This window comes from Marmota monax, unplaced genomic scaffold (genome assembly GCF_021218885.2).
Source record: "Marmota monax isolate L192 unplaced genomic scaffold, Marmota_monax_Labrador192_F-V1.1 WCK01_AAM20220418_F8-fsc00069, whole genome shotgun sequence".
NCBI classification, from domain to species: domain Eukaryota; kingdom Metazoa; phylum Chordata; class Mammalia; order Rodentia; family Sciuridae; genus Marmota; species Marmota monax.
Window position 1 is genome coordinate 9,422,698 of NW_026695243.1, and position 21,315 is coordinate 9,444,012.

A 21,315-nucleotide genomic window follows, 5' to 3' on the forward strand; every position below is an offset into this window, starting at 1 on the left:
CAGGTCTCATATTAGACATTTTTCCTCCTATATCACTTTTTCATATACTTCTCAACTCCCCAAAGGTGAGGGTTAGTATCCCTGCCAAATGCTGCTATAAAATCCTCATCTTAGTCTTTTACATATACGTTTTATCCATCAGCTTTCCCCACTAGTCTATGAGCTCCATGAAGATAAGGGCTTAGTCTGGTCTGCTCTGTTCACTGCTGTACCCCAAGCTCAGCCCAGTGCCCAACTCATATATATAAGTACATGTTAAAAGATAAGTGGATATTGGCTAGCCTGTTCAAAGGGGGAGATGAAGAGGACAGAGATCAGGCAGAGCTGACAAGAACATAATCGATGAACTTTCTCCTATGTTAGAAACTTTATGTGGCTACAATTGTTCATTACACTCAAAATGTGTTTGTGGCTGGCCTCTATTCTAATACTGGGAGAATAAGAAGTGAACATTGAAGGGGTCATGGGCCTTTGGGAAATCAAATCTAGACCCTGTATTTTTTGTTTTAAGTTTTTATTTTACTTGACAGATAATTGTATACATTTATGGAATACAATGTGATGTTTTGATCTATATATACATTATAGGACAATTATATCAAGCTAATTAACATAATCACCACCTCACATATTTTTTGTAGTGAAAACGTTCAAAATCTTTTAGCATTTTGAAGTATACAACACATTGTCATTAATTATGGTCACCCTGCTGTTCAATCAATCTTGAAAATTTTATTTAACCTAATTGAAAATTTGTGCCCTGATCAACCTTTCCCAATTCTCCATGTCTTCCTTCCTCCATCCGTAGCCTCTGACAACTACCATTCCATTCTCTACTTCATAAGTAGATTGATTTTGTTAGATTTTATAAATCAGTGAGATCATGTGCTATTTGCCTTTCTGTCCCTGGCTAATTTCATTTAATATAATGTCCTCCAGGTTAATCCACATTGCGAATGATAGAATTTATTTTCCTTTTAAGGCCAAATAATATTCCATCATTTAGAATATCCATATTACATATGTAATATATCCAGTGTTATATACCACATTTTCTTTATCTATTCATTATTCATCCATTTTGGACATTTTGGATTGCTTGGTTATTTTGAATCATGCAACAACGAACATGGGAGTATGAATGTTGCTTAGACATATTATTTCAATTCTTTTGGATATATACCCTGTAGGGGTATTGCTGGATCACATGTAATTCTAGTTTTAGTTTTTAAAAGAACTTCCAAACTGTTCTTCATAGCACATGCATTAATTTACATTTCTACCAACAGTATACAAGGATGTCCTTTTCTTCACATCCTTTTAATCCTTATTAACTTTCATCTTTTTGATATTAGCCATTCTCACAGGTGCAAGGTGAAATATCGTTGGGGATTTTAATTTTTCTTTCTATGATGATTTGTGATTTTGAGTATTTAGTTGTATGTCTTCTTTTAGAAAATGTCTGTTCAAAGTCCTTTGGCCATTTTAAATTTCTTTCTTTGTGCTTTCGAGTTGCTTGAGTCCCTTACATGTTTTGCGTATGGATCCTTTATCAGATGTATGGTTTGCAAATTTTTTCTCCTACTCTGTAAGTTGTCTTTTCATTTTGTTGATTGCTTCTTTGCTGTGCAGAAGCTGTTTGGCTTGATGTAATCTCATTTGTTTATCTTTGTTTTGTTGCCTGTGTTTTGGGAGTCATATTCAAAAAATCATTTAAGCCCTGAATATTTGCAACCTGAAATGCTAAAGTCTGCTTTGGGGGAGTCATGCCTAGGCAAACTGAGTACAACCTCTGTTCCTTCCTTGCCTGCTTTTGCCTCAGTCTCAGACACATTCTTGGGCTCTTATTCCCTGCATTTAGTACCCCCCGTCTTCTTTCAGTGGGAAATTTTGACTGAATTTATGAATTAAAAAATTATTTGGTTCTGCTATCTTTATTTTCTCTAAGACTTCAGAATTATTATAACTATTCCTTTAATTTACAGATTTTATCGTACTTTTTGTTTTATTATTGAATAATTTTTAATTCATTTGATCTTATTTACTAGATGCAATTGTTTATTCATTTGGACTATATCCAGCAGGATATTTCTAGCCAAATTTTGCCCTTATTGGAATATTCTTTTAAATTAAATATATATATTTATTTTCTTAGCCATTTAAAACTATATCAGAGTTCTCTAGCATTATCCTTTTACTCTTTAGATCTTAAAAACATTTTGCTTGGTTTATGCTGTTAGTCCATTTTCTAGCATTTGCTTCTAAAGGATGAAAAGTGATGATTTAGGTGGGTGGAGGGGTGGATGCCAACACAGTGACTGACTTAATCAGCATTGTTGGCTCTTTTCTTCTATGCTGACAATTCTGTACTCTCTCTCTTTACTTCCCTTCCTTTTCATGTTCAAAAGATCTCTTTTCACTAATGTTAAAGGAGACCCTGATAATCCTCATGGTCCAGGAAAAAGACTTACTTAAATTGAATACATTTTAACCTAGTCAGACAGTAGGGAAATTCACAGGATGCAATGTATGGGTTGGAAGATATTAAGACTGGCCTCAAATATAGCTTGTGAGAACTACTGAACAATTCTAACATCTTGTTCCAGAACAATCTAAGGCTTCTCTTAATCACAAGCCATAGTCTCTGAGCATCTTATAACATTTATGGAGAAGGGGAACATCACTGGGGGTGTGGGTAAGGGCCTGCAACTTAGCTCCCCAATACTAACTTGAGAGAATACCCAGGTTGTCTTGAAGGACCTGGTAAGAATTATTGGAAGGAAGCTTAATAGAGGGACAGTAGTCAAAGCTGGGGAGCTGTATTTTGTTGACCTATTTGTAAGATCAACCCCATAATATTGATTCACCTTCCTTTGGGTTAGGAATTGAGAAGACTTGTTGTCACATGTTCCTAGAATCACCAGTTCTTGTCACATATTTGGTGTAGATAGAGGGAGGGGGAAGGCTGGAAGTGGAGATAGGTCAATCCTGAGGGGAGGGGACAGGGAGGGAAAATGTTCTGGAAAGGTCTATCTCTTCTTGTTGCATAAGATGTGGTTTCCTTGTGGAAAAAAAATATACAAAATAAAAGTTAGGGTCCCAACCCACAGAAGCTTATTTTAACCCACATTGTTGCTGACTGTATTCAATATAAACAGGGAAATAGGCTTTGAGTGTGACTAAATGGTGCAATTTAGAGGTTTCCCTGAGCAAGGCAGGATGTGTGGCAAGGGGTGTGGGAGGGGGAAGATGGATAAAATATGGTCACTGTATTCAAAGAGCTCGTGGAGAAAGTGGTTGGAACAAAGGCTTAGAGTGATCAGTTGCAGGGCACACTTGGAAATAGCCAAGAAGATGCTGCAGAGGATGGGAGATGGGGTGCAGAGCATAGGGGCAGAGTGAGCCTTTCTGAGTTGGTTTGATGATCTAGTCACTTACATAGAAGGTAAGTGTCCATACTTTTCGTGTTGAATTATAGGCAGGTGATTTTTCAAAAGCCTAGGTTGTTTTTTTTTTTCTTTTAATATGGTCTTGCCTTAGATTGAAGAGAAGAATAAGAAAGTGATTTGTGTGTGTATGTGTGTGTGTGTGTGTGTGTGTATCTGTCAAAGAGAAGCACAAGAGATTTTGAATAGCTTTATATCCTGTTTAAAGCCTGGTGCATTCTGTAACTTTGTGCTTTCTTAGGGATAAAGCATACAAAGCCTTGCATCGTTACCAAGGATACCAAATCTGTAGGCTGTAATCTGGGGTCAGGGAGAAAAAAAGGATCCCTAACCAGTGTCAGGTCCAGGAACAACTCACCAAAGACTGTGGAGATGGAATTCAGTGCCTATATGTGTGAGTGTCTGGACAGCATCGTGTATAGGTGGAGCATTACTAATGTAAAAATCTGGAATCCAAAATGCTCTAAAATCTGAAGTGTTTTGAGTGCTGACATGTCGTTCAAATATTTTTAGATTTGGAAGCATTTCAGATTTAGAATTGTTGGATTAGGAATGCTCATCTGGTAAAGTGTATGTAAACATTCCCAAATCTGGTAAACTTCCAAATTTGAAACACAAAATTAATTAATTTTGGTACTAGGGATTGAATTCAGGGATACTCTTCCACTGAGTTACATCTTGAGTTCGTTCTTTTTAAATTTTGGGACAGGATCTCACTAAGTTGCTCAGGGTCTTGCTAAATTGCTGAGGCTGGTCTTGAACTTGTGATCCTCCTGCTTTAGTCTCCCAAGTCACTAGGATTATAGGCATGCACCAGTGCACATGGTAGGTCCCAGGAATTTTGGATAAGGAACACTCAACTTGTGTAAACTTCTTTCTATTGGGTACCCATGGAGTAAAGGACCTTGGTAAATCAAAGACATCATCTCACACTCAATGATGTTTCCTATAGTTGGGATCTGGGATGTCCCCCAAAGTTTGGTTCCAGTTTGATGCTCTGGGAGATAGTAGAAACTTTGAGGTAGGGCCTAGTGAGAGGTCTTCTGGTAATTGGGGGCATACCCTTGAAGGGGATATTAGGACTCAGCCCCTCCATCTGCCTGTTTTCTTTCATCTCAGCCATGAGGTGAATAGCTTTGCTCTGCTACATGCTTCCTCCCACGAAGTGTGTCCTCTTCACAGACCCAAAAGCAATGGGGTCACCGACCATGGACTGAAACCTCCCAAACTGTGAGTCAAAATAAACCTTTCCTCTTTATAAGTTGATCATCTCAGGTATTTTGCTATAGTAACATGTTTACATGTTTTTGTGTTAACTGGACAAGAGGCTGACTGGAATTCAATCCTTTATTAAGATTTTTGGTTGAGCCAAGCATTTGTCTACATTTCCATCCTCAGTCTAGGTTTTTTTTTTTTTTTTTTTTTGTGGTAAAGAACTAAAACACAGAAAAGACACGGGCAGAGTCTGTTGAATTCCTGATATTTCAACTCACTTATAAATCATGAATGCATAGCAATGTGTACATACATATGACATATATTACAAAATATATGGTGATACACTTAAAATGCTTTGGAATATTCCAATTTATTATTGTTTAAGTCTATCATTTTGCTTGTGGACATTTACGCTCTTGAAAACTGACACTGTTGTCATCTCATTTTGAAGAAAATAGTGATGGTATCTTAACTGGGTACATGTCTCATCTTGTAAAAATACTAATTGTGGTCCTGATGGGAGGATCTTTGGAAGCAGCATTACATTTTCTCCCACTTTAATCTTACATCTATAAGTGAAGAGAAGATTGAACACTAATAAGGAGAGTTTGGTTTAGTATACATTTATGCTCTCTCTGTAAGAAGTCAGCTTTTCAATTGTAAATTTTCATCCCTATGGGCATAGAGCAAATAATGTAGCAGAGTTACCAACAATAGAAAAAGAACATACAAAGCCACCTATAAAACTCAATGTATGGTCATCAGTAAGGAATGGCATGATAAATTATGAAATGTCACTAAAATATGGAATATGACACAATGTTAATTGATAATTAGGAATATGTAGAGAAATAGAGAAACATGCTTACCATGTATTTAAAAGAGAGAGAGAAAAAAGGAAAGACACATTGTTATAGTATGTATGTGCATATGCGTGTAGAAGTTTGGAAGATGATATGTCAACAGAGAAATACTATAAATTCTGTTAGGATACTGGGATTGGGGACTCTCAAAAGTATTTTCTTCAATGTGATAAAATAATAGTGGTAATAACAACATGAAATCACCAAATAAATAATGCTATGGGTGCAGAGGGGAGATATTAATAAATAAGTAGAGATTGCATGTTACAAAAGAGAAAAAATTAAAAAGAATGAACTTTCCTTTTCTACATTTACCAGCTCAATGGATATTAAGATTCCCAGTATTGAAAACAATTTCAGAAGAGCTGGTTAGTAGAGTTTGGAAGAGAGCCTGAACTTCGCTGTATCTGGATTTTGTTTGCCAGTATGATTGCAATAGAAAATAAATCTTGAAACAGTTGTTTAATATGCTCCAGCTTGGATATCTTGGCTAAATTTACACTTTGGAATCAAGAAACAGTTTGGAAAAAAAACCCATGTGCCTAATAAGTAGGAATATAGAGCAAGAGAAGTTAAATACAAAATTTCAAAAATAAAATGCCTATTCAAAATCAAGTAGAAATGAGTATTTGAATTAATAGCAAAATAAAGGAACTTACTGCCTGCTTAAATTTATATCTGCTTGGATATTCTTAAAGACTACCAGGAACTGTCCTCTTGTCCATTATATTAATATTAATATGTTCTAGAACTGTTGACTAGAATGAACTACTCTCTTTTCCTCTAAAGGGTGGAAATTCCATTTTCTCCTTTTTTTCTACCTCTGTTCAAAAGAACAACAGTTTTATCCTGAATAGTACTTATAAATGTCGATTTGGGGTACTTGGCTATCTTGCTGCATATGGGAGGGAGTTGCTTAATATAAGATGTTAAGAAAAATTCACACATGACACAATCGCATATTTTATTTTTTTCTGGTAAACAAATTAAACCTCCCAGCCCAACATTTGCAAATAATTCTTTTAGTACAAGAAAATATTCCCTCAAATGCACACTTAAGATACCTTCAGTATTTTACATAGGTAGAAGAAGAAACTGTGTGTGTGTGGGTGTATGTGTGTGTGTGTGTCTGAGAGAGGGAGAGGGAGAGGGAGAGGGAGAGGGAGAGGGAGAGGGAGGGAGGGAGGGAGAGAGAGAGAGAGAGAGAGAGAGAGAGAGAGAGAGAGAGAGAGAGAGAGAGTTTAAGCTTGTTCCAAGAGATTGGAAAATAACTTTTTTCCAAATCCCAAACCATACCTGATACTATAAGCATTTCCTTTCATACCTATGTAAGATCTGCTGAGTCTTTGTAAATATCTCTCATTGTCTTCTCACTTTTAAAGATATCAACAGTGGCAAACACATTAGAAAAAGTTTTGTTCCTAAGAGTTATCTAATAATTTTTTTCTCTATAGAAATATTATTTCCTGCTTCAAAATGCATTAGAATTAAAAGGTACTGTGATTTGGGGCAACCATCTGTCCCCATCCCAAATCCAAACCAATTACATTTAGTGCAAGACTGTGTATTAGATTACTTTACTTTGGGCTACAACAACATTTTAAAAAACTCCTAAAATATTTTATTCCTATCATCTTCAATTTTATTCCCAGGCATGTATTGATATAATATTTGGTAATAAAACACATCTGTTTCATACATCTGCAAAATTCTTTTGAGTAGTAGCAATTCAATCATTGTTGCATAATTTTGATCATGAATTGCATAACTTTGGCATGCATCTTGCTGTAACTCATTTACTGGCAACATATAAAGTGCCTTTGATGTAGTAGCATAGAATATTCAAGCTGGGAATGAGTGATAGAAACAATTTAGTATAAATCAGATCCATTCCCCTCTCCTTTGATAGAGTAGGAAATTGAGGTGTGTGAAAAGATAAAAAAAATTCCCAGGATCACACATCTAAATTTCTAACATTTAAACCCTACTTAAAAAAAAAATCATATGCTTTTGATCTTGAACTTGATCTGAAAATTGTGATTTTTTTAGGAGGATGATTCTTGACAGAACAATTGCTATCCTTAAGAATTACAGAGTTGGACTTGAAATACATGAAAGAGATAAGCCCCCAATTTTTGTCCTCAATTCACCTTTTGTGAGAAAGTGACTAAAATGATTGGATTACTTGAAATCATCATTCTTTGATGACTATAGAATAATCCTGATCTTTAAGATAAAATCTATCACCATTCCTGTATATAATTCAAGATTCTTCTACAATAGGGATCAAATTGTATTCTAGTTGATATTCCTTTTTACCTACTGTAGTTGAGCAAGAGAAAAAGGAAAGAAATTTTGGGATACCATTATCACTTTTTTTCCTTAGCTGCTGAAAAAAATGTATGAAATGAAGGGATTTTATCATGTAAAAGTTCACTAGTATGGTAAACTTTAAAAAATCTGGGCTTTGGTTAAATCTAGAACATTAATTCTTGTTTCATTGGACTATCTAGACTGTGGGGTTGTTGAGCAAATGTGAAAAACAAAAACAAACAAACAAACAAAAACCATTTCCAAAGATTCAACCATTGCATTTTATACAAATTTTGTATCATGTTCAAAACTAATATATGGACTTTGTAGTTTTCAGATTTTAAAAAGCATATAGTAATTAGCAGTACATGTCTCCCAGAAATGTTAAAGACACTTGGCTATATATGTAAAATTTGTTTTGTTTTTATGAAAACAAATTCTAATCTATGAAAATATTACATAAAAGTCCTTTTGCACCTGGTAAGGAAATTATGCATGACTGATAGTAATTGTTAAAAAAAAAGTCAGATAAAGACACAAGTTCAATTTAAATGAAGAGTTTAAGATGTAACATAGCCATCTAAAAATATTGTTTTTCCTATGACTTGTCACCTTACTTTATTTGAAACCATGATCTTGTCAAAGAATAATTCCATACAACTTAATTACAAAATTTAATTGTTTTTAACTCTCCTATCTCCAAAAACTATCTGGTCTAAGGAGGTTTTAACTATTCTATCTTGATTTTTTTTTTCTTTCATCAATTACCAAGTGTGAAAAGCTTTTTGCCAGACAAAAATCATTTCACATATTAGAGCACTACTTTTTTTTTCTTTCATTTTTTTGAGACATAAAGCAACTTAGTTTCCCTGTGGATAGTCCATGCATCATTTGATGACTGGCATCTGTGACCCACTCCAGGTTTATCTTGCTTTCAGCATGAAAGCACTTTTCAGCTGAAAGCACTTTTGGGGTTATTTTACAAAACATTCAACATTTAAAAAATTTTAAAGAAGCAATTGGAACTACTTCCTTTCCTACCCACTGCCTCTTCTAGTGTCCTTAATCCTCATTACCCTTTCCTAAAATTTTGTCCCCAACATGCCTATTTACAGGACTCTCAGGCACCAGAGGTCTGTACAACCATCACATACCATGTTGATTTTTAACAGTGTGAAGACTGTTGGAGCAGAGCAATCTCCCTCCATTGGAAGCGGGGTGTAGTCATGTTTCTATCAGCACAGTGACCCTTGTATGCAAAGCTTAGACTATGGTCTCGTGGTCCCACCTGCCTTGGCTCTGATTGATGTAACAACAGTATCTGTCGTAGGGGCTGTTCTGCTTGTAGGAGCAGACAATGATACTGTCCTGGGGCACAAAGAAGATGCTGTCCTCAGGCTCAGGGCATTCAGATTTGTCCCAGGCTGAGCACTTGGCTTCCAAGGCACTGTGGGTGAGGGAACTGCCTGAAGGACAGTAGCCATCTAGGTATCTGGATGTCTCCTCCTGATGCCCACTATGGACCAGGCTCTGGCATTCTCCTTCCTCCGTGGGTGTTGGGGTGGTGATGGAGCTAGCCATAGGAACCTCACCCGGGCCCTGTGGGAGCTGCTTCCCGCTGAGGCCTGCCTTCTTAGCCAGCTCATCTGAGCTCCCTTTGCCCGACTCCAGGTCTGAAGGGGTCCTCAGCAATTCCACCACCTCCTTGTCCTTGGGTTTCCGGAAGCAGGGCAATTTGCGGACCCATAGCAGCTCATTCTCAGGCCATTTGGTACATCCCTCGGTTTTCCTTGCCAGAGCAATGGCTGCGATGCCTGGTAGGCAGATGGCTGGTCCGATGGCCAGGAGGGGGATGTTTCCTAGAGTCTCTCCCTTCATCCCAGAGACAGTGAACATGAAACCAAAGACCAGGAAGACGCTGACCAGGGCCACCACCAGCCCAGTCCTGGGATTGATGTCATCAGGCCGCATCTTTCACTCCATCCAGGTTGGGGGCTGTTTGCTGGTCAGGAAGCAGTGTCCTTCTCTCTGTCAAGAGGTGAAATCACAGGGTTTTTTGCTTTTTTAAAAAATCCCATTCAAGTTTCCACCCATCTACTCTTTTTCTTGCTCTTTGACTCTCAATTGTCTTTCAGTCTTAATCTCTGTCTTCCTCTATCTCTATTGCAATCTCCCTGTTTTCCCTTACAATCTCTGTCTTTCCCTGTTTCTCTTGCAATCTGTGCCTCTCTGTCCTCCTCTGTCTCTCTCCTCCGTGTCCCTCCCTCCCTACTGTAATCCTTGTCTGTTTCTGATATAAACATGCACCGACTAGGGTCACTGAGTTACCTGAGGTTTCTTGCCGTCTCCCGGGAGTTGGGAAAGAAGTCAGGCTGAGTCTCCTCAGAAACCTTCGCAGCAGCTGCCCCTTAGTTCTGAGAGAAAAGCCTGGTGTTCCCCACTGACTGTGCATCCAGGAGGTGGGACGTGGGAGAGTCTTTCCTGGCGGTGCCCGTCGGTCCCCAGGGCTCTGGAAGCAGAGCCTCCGCGCAGCCCAGCGCCCACTCTGCGCTCCGAGCGCCGGGCGCTGGGGGGAGGGAGGAAGGACTGAGTCTGGCAAGTGGGAAAGCGGATCGCGAGCCTGGCCTCGTTACATCACTTTCAGAGCAAGCTCAGAGACAAAGAAGGACGCGCGGGGGCGCGAGGGGGTCAGACCCCACTAGGCGGAAGGGGCTGTCCAGGGTTTCGTCGAAGCTGCTGGGAACAGTCGGGGTTCGGTTGTCCCTCTGCCCGGGAGAGCCTAGCAGGTGGCTGGACCCGTTTCTCGGCGGGGGAGGATTTAGGGAGCGAGGCTGTGGGTGGTCAGAGACGGCAGCCCAGGTTGGTTTTCCCACCGGACAGCCGGTAGGAAGTCCGAATCTGGGTTCCAAGTTCGAGGTGTGAGGAGTTAGGTGCCAGCTGGAGATGTCCTCTGGGACCCTCACTCTTCAGCTACAAATCGGGTGATCCGACTGCCCTAGCTCTCCAACTGCTCTCTTAGCCTCGGGGTGCAGAGAGCTGTATCGCTGATGGGACTCCATGCCTTTAGACTGCTCCGCCTGGCGCTGGGCCACCGGTGCGCACGAAAGCGCCCTTGCAGCGGAGCTGACTGCGCTGCTGAAGTGCACAGCCCGAGCCTCCAGGCTGTTAGTGGTGAGGGTGGGTTCCGGGTCTTGCTTGTGCCATGAGGGAAGGCACTTTAGTGCTTTCCCAGTGTTCTTCCAGCTCCGGACTGCAGAGCTCTGGAACCCTCGATTCTACTCCAACACAGCCCTTGTCCTAGCCAGGTTGGCTGGGGCAAGGGATAAGGGCTTCAGGTCCGTCCGTCTGGACCCCTCGAACGAACGAGGAGGAAGGGCCTGGACTTCGCAGGTCAGGATCGCCACTCTTACAACACTGCTCAGCTCTGGACGATTCTCTCCTCCCTCGCTGAAGCCCGAGTAGAGAACCCAATGTTCTTCCCATTGGATCGTCCACAGAGATTTCTCTAGCCCCTGGGACAAGACAGGATTTGACTGTGATTCCCATTTAGGGTGGAGGAGGGTAGAGAGGAACAGGATGGGGAGGAGTACCTTCTTTCATGTCAAGGTGCTACCTGGGAGGGAAGAATTAGATAATTCTTTGACATCTAGGTCTTCAAGTAAACGAGGTGTTTGTTCCTGGGAACATGACTTAATCTTTCCGAGACCAAATCCTTCCATTTGTAAAGTGGGAATATTAATACCATATTATGGAAGAGCATTGTGAAGAATAAATTCCTAGCCCAGTGCTTTGGTTCTTAATTCCTGTTTCTTTCAAAACTCTGCTGAAACATATTCTCCACCACCACCACCCCCCATCATAATCAGTGCCCTCATCATGTAGGGCAGGAACAAAAACATGAAAGATCTGTCTGTGAAACTGAGGACTCTTGACTTTATCTGCTAGCAATGGAAAACAGTGGAAGTATTTTAAGCAGTGATCAACAAAAAGCTGCTCAATCTTTGACAGCAATAGCAGGTGAGAGAGCAGGTTGGAGGTGGTAATTCCGGAACTGGAAGACTTCTTAGGAGGGTGATTCAGCAAGCCAGGCAAGACAAGATGTGGACCCGAAGAATGTCAGGCCAGTAGAGGTGGTTAGAAGAAAGTGAATAGGAAGGATATTTAAGTGTTGGATCAAGTGTTTGGAGCACAATGAAGTGAGACAGGGAGGAGCCAAGGTTGATTCCCAGGTTTCTCACTTTCAATTAGGTGGATCGTGAACTGGGTTTCTTCTCACTTTTCACTGCATGATGTGTTTTGTGTCATCTTTTATATTCATGTGCATTAGATAGCAGGAGCTGCTGCACGTTAGGGCATAGAATCGTTTCAGATGGAAGAAAGGAGAAAAGACGGCAAAAAAGTGAGGTACAGCTATCTTTATCATGAAAAATAACAGTTTTCCTCACAGTCCCGCCAAGTAGATAGGTTATCTGTTTATAACTGGCCAGAAGGACCTAATGTGGACTACCAAGAAGCCTGGGAATTAAAGTCTGTTGATTTGTTTCCCAGATTCTTGCTGCTCTGAAAGAAAGGGTTTTGTAAGGAGAAAAAGGAGAATGAATACTGGGGAAGTAACTAGCTTCATGTGCTCCAAATACTGAGCACTTTTCCATTCCTGACACCTTCTCTTACCCTTTACTCACATCATTTTATCAAATTTTCCCCATACCTCCCTGGTCACTCATTTAAAGGCTGTTTCCTAATGTTCTGTTTACATATTCATTTTTCCAAGAGACCCATTAGATATTGATGGTTCAGCTCATTCTGACTTTGGCAATCCCCTTCCCTGATTTCTTTTCTCTTACTTCTCCTGCTATACTACTTTCAAATGCCTGCATAGGCTGATGATTCCCAAATCTCTTTAACTTGTCCTCTTTCCTCAGCTTCAGATCTATAACATTCAGTTGTTTGCTTGATATTGCTGTCTGGATGGTTTACAGACACTCAACATGACATAAACTTTTGACCCATGATATTTCCTCCAAACCTGCTCTTTCTCATTTGACCCCATCTTTCCTTTCATTTGCTAACTGAGAACATTTGGAATTATGCTATACTCCTTTCTCTCCCTAACACTCTACGTTGAATAAGTCACCTGGGTCATCATAGTTTTACCTCCTAAGTCCCTCATCTACCTGTAACACTGGAGAAGTCACTTTACTTTCCTGGGTTTCAACTTCTTGCAGATCAAAGGTTTTGGATGAGGAGCTAGCCGAGGTCCATTTCAACTCTAATATTCCTTGTTTCCGAAAGTTACTTTAGAAGGGTTGAGCAGATGTCATTGTTGGGTGAGTGCTCTGATGATAGTACTGGATATCAAACTGGGTTCTAAAGAAAGCAAGATCACTGAGCAGAGACTTCCTCTTGCTTGTTCAAACATCTAATTCCATGCTGACTTTTAAGCCATGCAGTTCATCCACTTAGGCATTAGATAAAAACCATGCATAAAACCACAGGAAACTTCAATTACTGTTTAATTATAAGTCTTATTCTCAAAGTAATTCCTTCTTGGAGGTAATTTCGGATGGTCTATAAACAGCAGGTGTACTTGCCCAAGTCAGCAGCAATAGTGGGTGGAGGTGGGAGACATCACTCAGAGACAGATAAGGCATTCTAGTGTTTAATTTCTTGCCTGTCTGGCTTGATTGCACTAGAATTTTAAAACCCTAAGCAGTTCTTGCAGTGCTGTAAGCATATACAAAGCTTTTCATTAGAAAAGAAAGAAAATTCAGGTTGAAATGAAGCTTTGGCTGGCATGTAGGTGTTTCAGAAGGAAACACAGAACCTTTTATTTTTGAAATTATAGAAATTAAGGCATGCTAGCATTTGAAGAAACGTTGTTGTACAGATGAAATTCAGAAAGTTTCCATTCACTTATTATTATTTGACTGTTTATTATGTGCTTGGCACTGTGCTAGGTGCAGGGGGTACAAGTCAAATAAGACATTAAGTCGGGCAAAGGGAGCTCAGATGAGCTGGCTAAGAAGGCAGGCCTCAGGGGGAAGCGGCTTCCACAGGGCCAGGGTGAGGTTCCTATGGCTAGCTCCATCACCACCCCAACACCCACGGAGGAAGGAGAATGCCAGAGCCTCATCCATAGTGGGCATCAGGAGGAGACATCCAGATATCTAGATGGCTACTGTCCTTCGGGCAGTTCTCTCACCACAGTGCCTTGGAAGCCAAGTGCTCAGCCTGGGATAAATCTTTATAGAACTAATATAGAGCAAAGTGTGTGGATTAGTCAGTATAGGATAGTTTATATATGGGCTAAAAAAAGACCTTCAGATCTTAAAGGCTACATGCTCACAATACATGTCTATGATGGACCAGCTGCAGCCTGCTCTATGTCATTTTCACTCTGGGCTTTATATTGACAGGGCAGTCTCTAGGTGTAGTAGAGAATGACAAAGGAGCAGGACCAACCACATGCTTGCTGGCAAAGCTCATACCCTAAACTTTGTCATCACCCCACCTCTCCAGTTCCTCCTTATTTCAAGTCACTTTTTTATCCTGCTCGGCAATCCTCACTTTAAGGGTTCCTAGCATCTTCAAAACTCAGACAAAGACCTGGAAGCATTTGAGTCTCTGATTTCAGAGACTTTAAAATTTTAAAGGATGAAGATGGAAACTTTCATCTAGATACCATAAATATTTTGTAGTTGTTGCTGCTGAGACTGATAGGTATTTCATATTTCTGTGGAGAGGTCATGTAGCATCAACAATCATATTCCCTAACATGGGATCGTCCCTTCCGGATCAGAAGTGGCACGTGCCTGGAAGCACAGTGACTGTGAGGGCCAAATGGAGTTGCGCCTCTGTTAGCTTGTTCCTTCTCTGGACTTCCTGGCATTTGTCCTCCTTTAGTCTTTCAGTCTCTTCTGGGTTTTAATTTTTAGCTCTGGGGCCTGAAAACCCATGGGACATGGATCCTATTGGCCTTCTTTCTGTATTAGGGATGATTTTTTTTTGGGGGGGGGTGAAATAACAGAAATGCATTGGAACTAGTCTAAGTCAGAAAAAAAAGAGGCCTTTTGGGGTTCTTTCAGGGAGCTCAAGGGCAGGGACATAGCTAAGCCTCTGGAAAGAGGTGAAATCAGAGACTCAAATGCCACCAGGTGTTTGGCTCTGATGCTCATTTCTCTTCTTCCTGTGCCTATTTTGCCTTCCCTTTCTTTTCACAGATTAGTTTCTTTTTTTTGTTTGGTATCCAGGTGGAAAAGCAGGACCGCAGCAACTCCAGTGCATACATGTTATCAAGTTAGTGACCTAGAGGTAGACATGGTAACTTCTTTGGTGGGGTTCTTTTTTTTTTTTTTTGGTCTTATTTGGAACTGGGGATATCAAACTCAGGGCTTTGAGAATGCAAGGCAGATGCTTTGCCACTGAGCTACATCCCAGCCCAGACATGGTAACTTCTTAATGCATCCCAGGTAAAGAATTTATTGGATTATTTTGAGATAGGTGCCTGTTTGCAGTCCAATTAACTATTGGATGACATGGTAGCCAGGAATTCCTTTGCTATAACAGATGTTTGGGGAATAGTGCTCAGAGGAGAAGGATGGGGTAATTATCTGGTGCCATAGCTGTCAACTGAAGAAGTACTTGATATACTTTCTACCACCTAACATCTTCCTAGAGTCCAAACAGCTTGAGAACAGTGTCCATAGCTCTGATTTCAAATAAGGATTGGGAATATATCCAGACAGCAAGACAAAATTATAGACATGCTCTGCTAAAGGATACTGATAACAAGATACTTTACAGAAAACTTGAATAGGAATAAATAGTAATGATTTGAAAGGCAAAATCAATAAAGTCAAATTTTCACTAAACATATAAAAATAAATAAATTTAATAACAATAGAATATGCTAATATTATTATGGTGGTATGTAAATCACTTTTAACTATAATATAAGGGTTAAAAGACAAAAATACTAATAAATGTAGCTACAAAAATTTATTAATAGACACACATTATAAAAAGATGTAAGCTGTGACATCAATAACAAAATGTTGGTGAGAGGACAAGTAAATGCATAATTTTTTTTTAAATTTAATTTTTTATTGTTGGTTGTTCAAAACATTACAAATTTCTTGACATATCATATTCCACACTTTGATTCAAGTGGGTTATGAACTCCCACCTTCACCCCATACACAGATTGCAGAATCACATCAGTTACACATCCATTGATTTACATATTGCCATACTAGTGTCTGTTGTGCTCCGCTGCCTTTCCCATCCTCCACCTTCCCCCCTCCCCTCCTCTCCCCTCCCCTCCCCTCCTCTCTCTCTACCCCCTCCACTGTATAACCCTGAGGGTCTCCTTCCATTTCCATGCAATTTCCCTTCTCTCTCCCTTTCCCTCCCACCTCTCATCCCTGTTTAATGTTAATCTTCTTCTCATTCTCTTCGTCCCTACTCTGTTCTTAGTTACTCTCCTTATATCAAAGAAGACATTTGGCATTTGTTTTTTAGGGATTGGCTAGCTTCACTTAGCATAATCTGCTCTAATGCCATCCATTTCCCTGCAAATTCTATGATTTTGTCATTTTTTAATGCAGAGTAATACTCCATTGTGTATAAATGCCACATTTTTTTTTATCCATTCGTCTATTGAAGGGCATCTAGGTTGGTTCCACAGTCTTGCTATTGTGAATTGTGCTGCTATGAACATCGATGTAGCAGTGTCCCTGTAGCATGCTCTTTTTAGGTCTTTAGGGAATAGACCAAGAAGGGGAATAGCTGGGTCAAATGGTGGCTCCATTCCCAGCTTTCCAAGAAATCTCCATACTGCTTTCCAAATTGGCTGCACCAATTTGCAGTCCCACCAGCAATGTACAAGTGTACCCTTTTCCCCACATCCTCGCCAGCACTTGTTGTTGTTTGACTTCATAATGGCTGCCAATCTTACTGGAGTGAGATGGTATCTTAGGGTGGTTTTGATTTGCATTCCTCTGACAGCTAGAGATGGTGAGCATTTTTTCATGTACTTGTTGATTGACTGTATGTCCTCCTCTGAGAAGTGTCTGTTCAGGTCCTTGGCCCATTTGTTGATTGGGTTGTTTGTTCTCTTATTGTCTAATTTTTTGAGTTCTTTGTATACTCTGGATATTAGGGCTCTATCTGAAGTGTGAGGAGTAAAGATTTGTTCCCAGGGTGTAGGCTCCCTATTTACCTCTCTTATTGTTTCTTTCGCTGAGAAAAAACTTTTTAGTTTGAGTAGGTCCCATTTGTTGATTCTAGTTATTAACTTTTGTGCTATGGGTGTCCTATTGAGGAATTTGGAGCCCGACCCCACCGACTGTAGATCGTAGCCAACTTTTTCTTCTATCAGACGGCGTGTCTCTGATTTGATATCAAGCTCCTTGATCCACTTTGAATTCACTTTTGTGCATGGCGAGAGAAAGGGATTCAGTTTCATTTTGTTGCATATGGATTTCCAGTTTTCCCAGCACCATTTGTTGAAGATGCTATCCTTCCTCCATTGCATGCTTTTAGCCCCTTTATCAAATATAAGATAGTTGTAGTTTTGTGGATTGGTTTCTGTGTCCTCTATTCTGTACCATTGGTCCACCCGCCTGTTTTGGTACCAGTACCATGCTGTTTTTGTTACTATTGCTCTGTAGTATAGTTTGAAGTCTGGTATCGCTATACCGCCTGATTCACACTTCCTGCTTAGCATTGTTTTTGCTATTCTGGGTCTTTTATTTTTCCATATGAATTTCATGATTGCTTTCTCTATTTCTACAAGAAATGCCGTTGGGATTTTGATTGGCATTGCATTAAACCTATAGAGAACTTTTGGTAATATCGCCATTTTGATGATGTTAGTTCTGCCTATCCATGAACAGGGTATATTTTTCCATCTTCTAAGATCTTCTTCTATTTCTCTCTTTAGGGTTCTGTAGTTTTCATTGTATAAGTCTTTCACCTCTTTTGTTAGGTTGATTCCCAAGTATTTTATTTTTTTTGAAGATATTGTGAATGGAGTGGTTGTCCTCATTTCCATTTCAGAGGATTTGTCGCTGATATACAGGAATGCCTTTGATTTATGCATGTTGATTTTATATCCTGCCACTTTGCTGAATTCATTTATTAGCTCTAATAGTTTCTTTGTAGACCCTTTTGGGTCTGCTAGGTATAGAATCATATCACCTGCAAATAGTGATAATTTAAGTTCTTCTTTTCCTATTTTTATGCCTTTAATTTCTTTCGTCTGTCTAATTGCTCTGGCCAGTGTTTCGAGAACTATGTTGAACAGAAGTGGAGAGAGAGGGCATCCCTGTCTTGTTCCAGATTTTAGAGGGAATGCCTTCAGTTTTTCTCCATTCAGAATGATGCTAGCCTGAGGCTTAGCATAGATTGCTTTTACAATATTGAGGTATGTTCCTGTTATCCCTAGTTTTTCTAGAGTTTTGAATATAAAGGGATGCTGTACTTTGTCGAATGCTTTTTCCGCATCTATCAAGATGATCATATGGTTCTTATTTTTAAGTCTATTGATGTGGTGAATAACATTTATTGATTTCCGTATATTGAACCATCCTTGCATCCCAGGGATGAATCCTACTTGATCATGGTGCACAATTTTTTTATATGTTTTTGTATCCGATTCGCCAAAATTTTGTTGAGGATTTTTGCATCTAGGTTCATTAGAGATATTGGTCTGTAGTTTTCTTTCTTTGAAGTGTCTTTGTCTGGTTTAGGTATCAGGGTGATGTTGGCCTCGTAGAATGAATTTGGAAGTTCTCCCTCTTTTTCTATTTCCTGAAGTAGCTTGAAAAGTATTGGTATTAGTTCTTCTTTAAAGGTTTTGTAAAACTCTGCTGTATACCCATCCGGTCCTGGGCTTTTCTTAGTTGGTAGTCTTTTGATGGTTTCTTCTATTTCCTCAATTGATATTGGTCTGTTTAGGTTTTCTATATCCTCCTGACTCAATCTGGGCAGATCATATGACTTAAGAAATTTATCTATGCCTTCACTATCTTCTAATTTATTGGAGTATAAGGATTCAAAATAATTTCTGATTATCTTCTGTATTTCTGAAGTGTCTGTTGTGATATTGCCTTTTTCATCCCGTATGCTAGTAATTTGAGTTCTCTCTCTTCTTCTCTTCGCTAGCATGGCTAAGGGTCTGTCGATTTTGTTTATTTTTTCAAAGAACCAACTTAGTTTTGTCAATTTTTTCAATTGTTTCTTTTGTTTCGATTTCATTAATTTCAGCTCTGATTTTAATTATTTCTTGCCTTCTACTTCTTTTGCTGTTGTTTTGCTCTTCTTTTTCTAGGATTTTGAGATGAAGTATGAGATCATTTATTTGTTGGTTTTTTCTTTTTTTAAGGAATGAACTCCAAGCAATGAATTTTCCTCTTAGAACTGCTTTCAATGTGTCCCATAGATTCCGATATGTTGTGTCTGTGTTTTCATTTATCTCTAAGAATTTTTTTAATTTCCTCCTTGATGTCTTCTATAACCCATTGATCATTCAGTAACCTATAGTTCATTCTCCAAGTGATGTATGCTTTTTCCTTCCTTCTTTTATCGTTGATTTTCAGTTTCATTCCATTATGATCAGACAAGATGCATGGTATTATCTCAACTCCTTTATATTGTCTAAGAGTTGCCCTGTGACATAATATGTGATCTATTTTTGAGAAGGATCCATGTGCTGCTGAGAAAAAAGTGTAACTGCTTGATGTTGGGTGGTATATTCTATATATGTCAATTAAGTCTAGGTTATTAATTGTGTTATTGAGTTCTATAGTTTCCTTATTCAACTTTTGTTTGGAAGATCTGTCCAGTGGTGAGAGAGGTGTGTTGAAGTCTCCCATGATTATTGTATGGTGGTCTATTAGACTCTTGAACTTGAGAAGAGTTTGTTTGGTGAACATAGCTGCACCATTGTTTGGGGCATAAATATTTATGATTGTTATGTCTTGTTGGTGTATGGTTCCCTTAAGCAGTATGTAGTGTCCCTCTTTATCCCTTTTGATTAACTTTGGCTTGAAGTCTATTTTATTTGATATGAGTATGGACACTCCTGCTTGTTTCCGAAGTCCATATGAGTGATATGATTTTTCCCAACCTTTCACCTTCAGCCTATCAAATGCATCTCCTGTAGGCAGCATATTGTTGGGTCTTGTTTTGTGATCCATTCTACTAGCCTGTGTCTCTTAATTGGTGAGTTTAAGCCATTAACATTTAGGGTTATTATTGAGATATGGGTTGTTCTTCCAGCCATATTTGTTTATTTATGTTACTAAACATGGTTTGTTTTCCTCTTTGATTGTTTCCCCCCCCTTTACTGTCCTACCTCCCACTGTTGGTTTTCATTGTTATTTTCCATTTCCTCTTCCTGTAATGTTTTGCCGAGGATGTTTTGAAGAGATGGTTTTCTAGCTGCAAATTCTTTAAACTTTTGTTTATCGTGGAAGGTTTTAATTTCATCTTCCATCCTGAAGCTTAATTTCGCTGGATACACAATTCTTGGTTGGAACCCATTTTCTTTCAGTGTTTGAAATATGTTATTCCAGGATCTTCTAGCTTTCAGAGTCTGTGTTGAAAGATCAGCTGTTATCCTGATTGGTTTACCCCTAAATGTAATCTGCTTCCTTTCTCTTGTAGCTTTTAAAATTCTCTCCTTATTCTGTATGTTGGGCATCTTCATTATAATGTGTCTAGGTGTGGATCTCTTATGATTTTGCACATTCGGCGTCCTGTAGGCTTCTAGGATTTGGGATTCTGTCTCATTCTTCAAGTCTGGGAAGTTTTCTTGTATTATTTCATTGAATAGACTGCTCATTCCTTTGGTTTGGAGTTCTGTACCTTCCTGTATCCCAATGACTCTTAAGTTTGGTCTCTTAATGTTATCCCATATTTCTTGGATGTTCTGCTCATGGTTTCTTAACAGTCTTGCTGAGCTGTCTATGTTCTTTTCCAGTTGAAATACTTTGTCTTCATTGTCTGATGTTCTATCTTCTAAGTGTTCTACTCTGCTGGTAGTATTCTCCATTGAGTTTTTAAGTTGGTTTATTGCTTCCTGCATTTCTAGGATTTCTGTTTGTTTGTTTTTTATAACCTCTATCTCCCTGTATAGTTGATCCTTTGCTTTCTGGATTTGTTTGTGTAATTCATTGTCAAAGTGATCTTTCATTGTCTGATTTTGCTGTCTAATGTCTTCCTTGATACTCCAGATCATCTGAAGCATGTATATCCTGAATTCTTTATCTGACCTTCCATCTGCTGCAGCTGTTACTTCTTCTAAAGTTGCGTTGACCTGCATTGCTTGTGGTCCTTTCTTTCGTTGTCTTTTCATACTGCTTGCGTTTCTTTCTTGCAGGCGCGGGCGGCGGCTCTGCTCTCTCCTTATTCCAATTGGGGTGTCGTGACTACCACGCCGGCAGGTCACTGGGCCTGTTCTGGGCGCTGGC

The 21,315-nt window shown here is 39.3% G+C and overlaps 1 protein-coding gene across 1 annotated transcript; it reads right to left on the bottom strand.

Annotated features, from left to right (window-relative positions):
* Positions 1–5,061: 5,061 nt before the first annotated feature.
* On the bottom strand, positions 5,062–10,561 carry Tmem215 (transmembrane protein 215). Its single transcript, XM_046457376.2, has 2 exons — positions 10,169–10,561; positions 5,062–9,868 (listed from the first exon to the last, which is right to left on the bottom strand). Exon 2 carries the CDS (start codon positions 9,809–9,811, stop codon positions 9,104–9,106), a length of 708 nt encoding a protein of 235 aa, XP_046313332.1. The 5' UTR covers positions 9,812–9,868; positions 10,169–10,561; the 3' UTR covers positions 5,062–9,103.
* Positions 10,562–21,315: the final 10,754 nt, after the last annotated feature.

Excerpts from the sequence above, each read along its gene's own strand:
- Tmem215 (XM_046457376.2), bottom strand. The coding sequence starts at position 9,811 with ATGCGGCCTGATGACATCAATCCCAGGACTGGGCTGGTGGTGGCCCTG.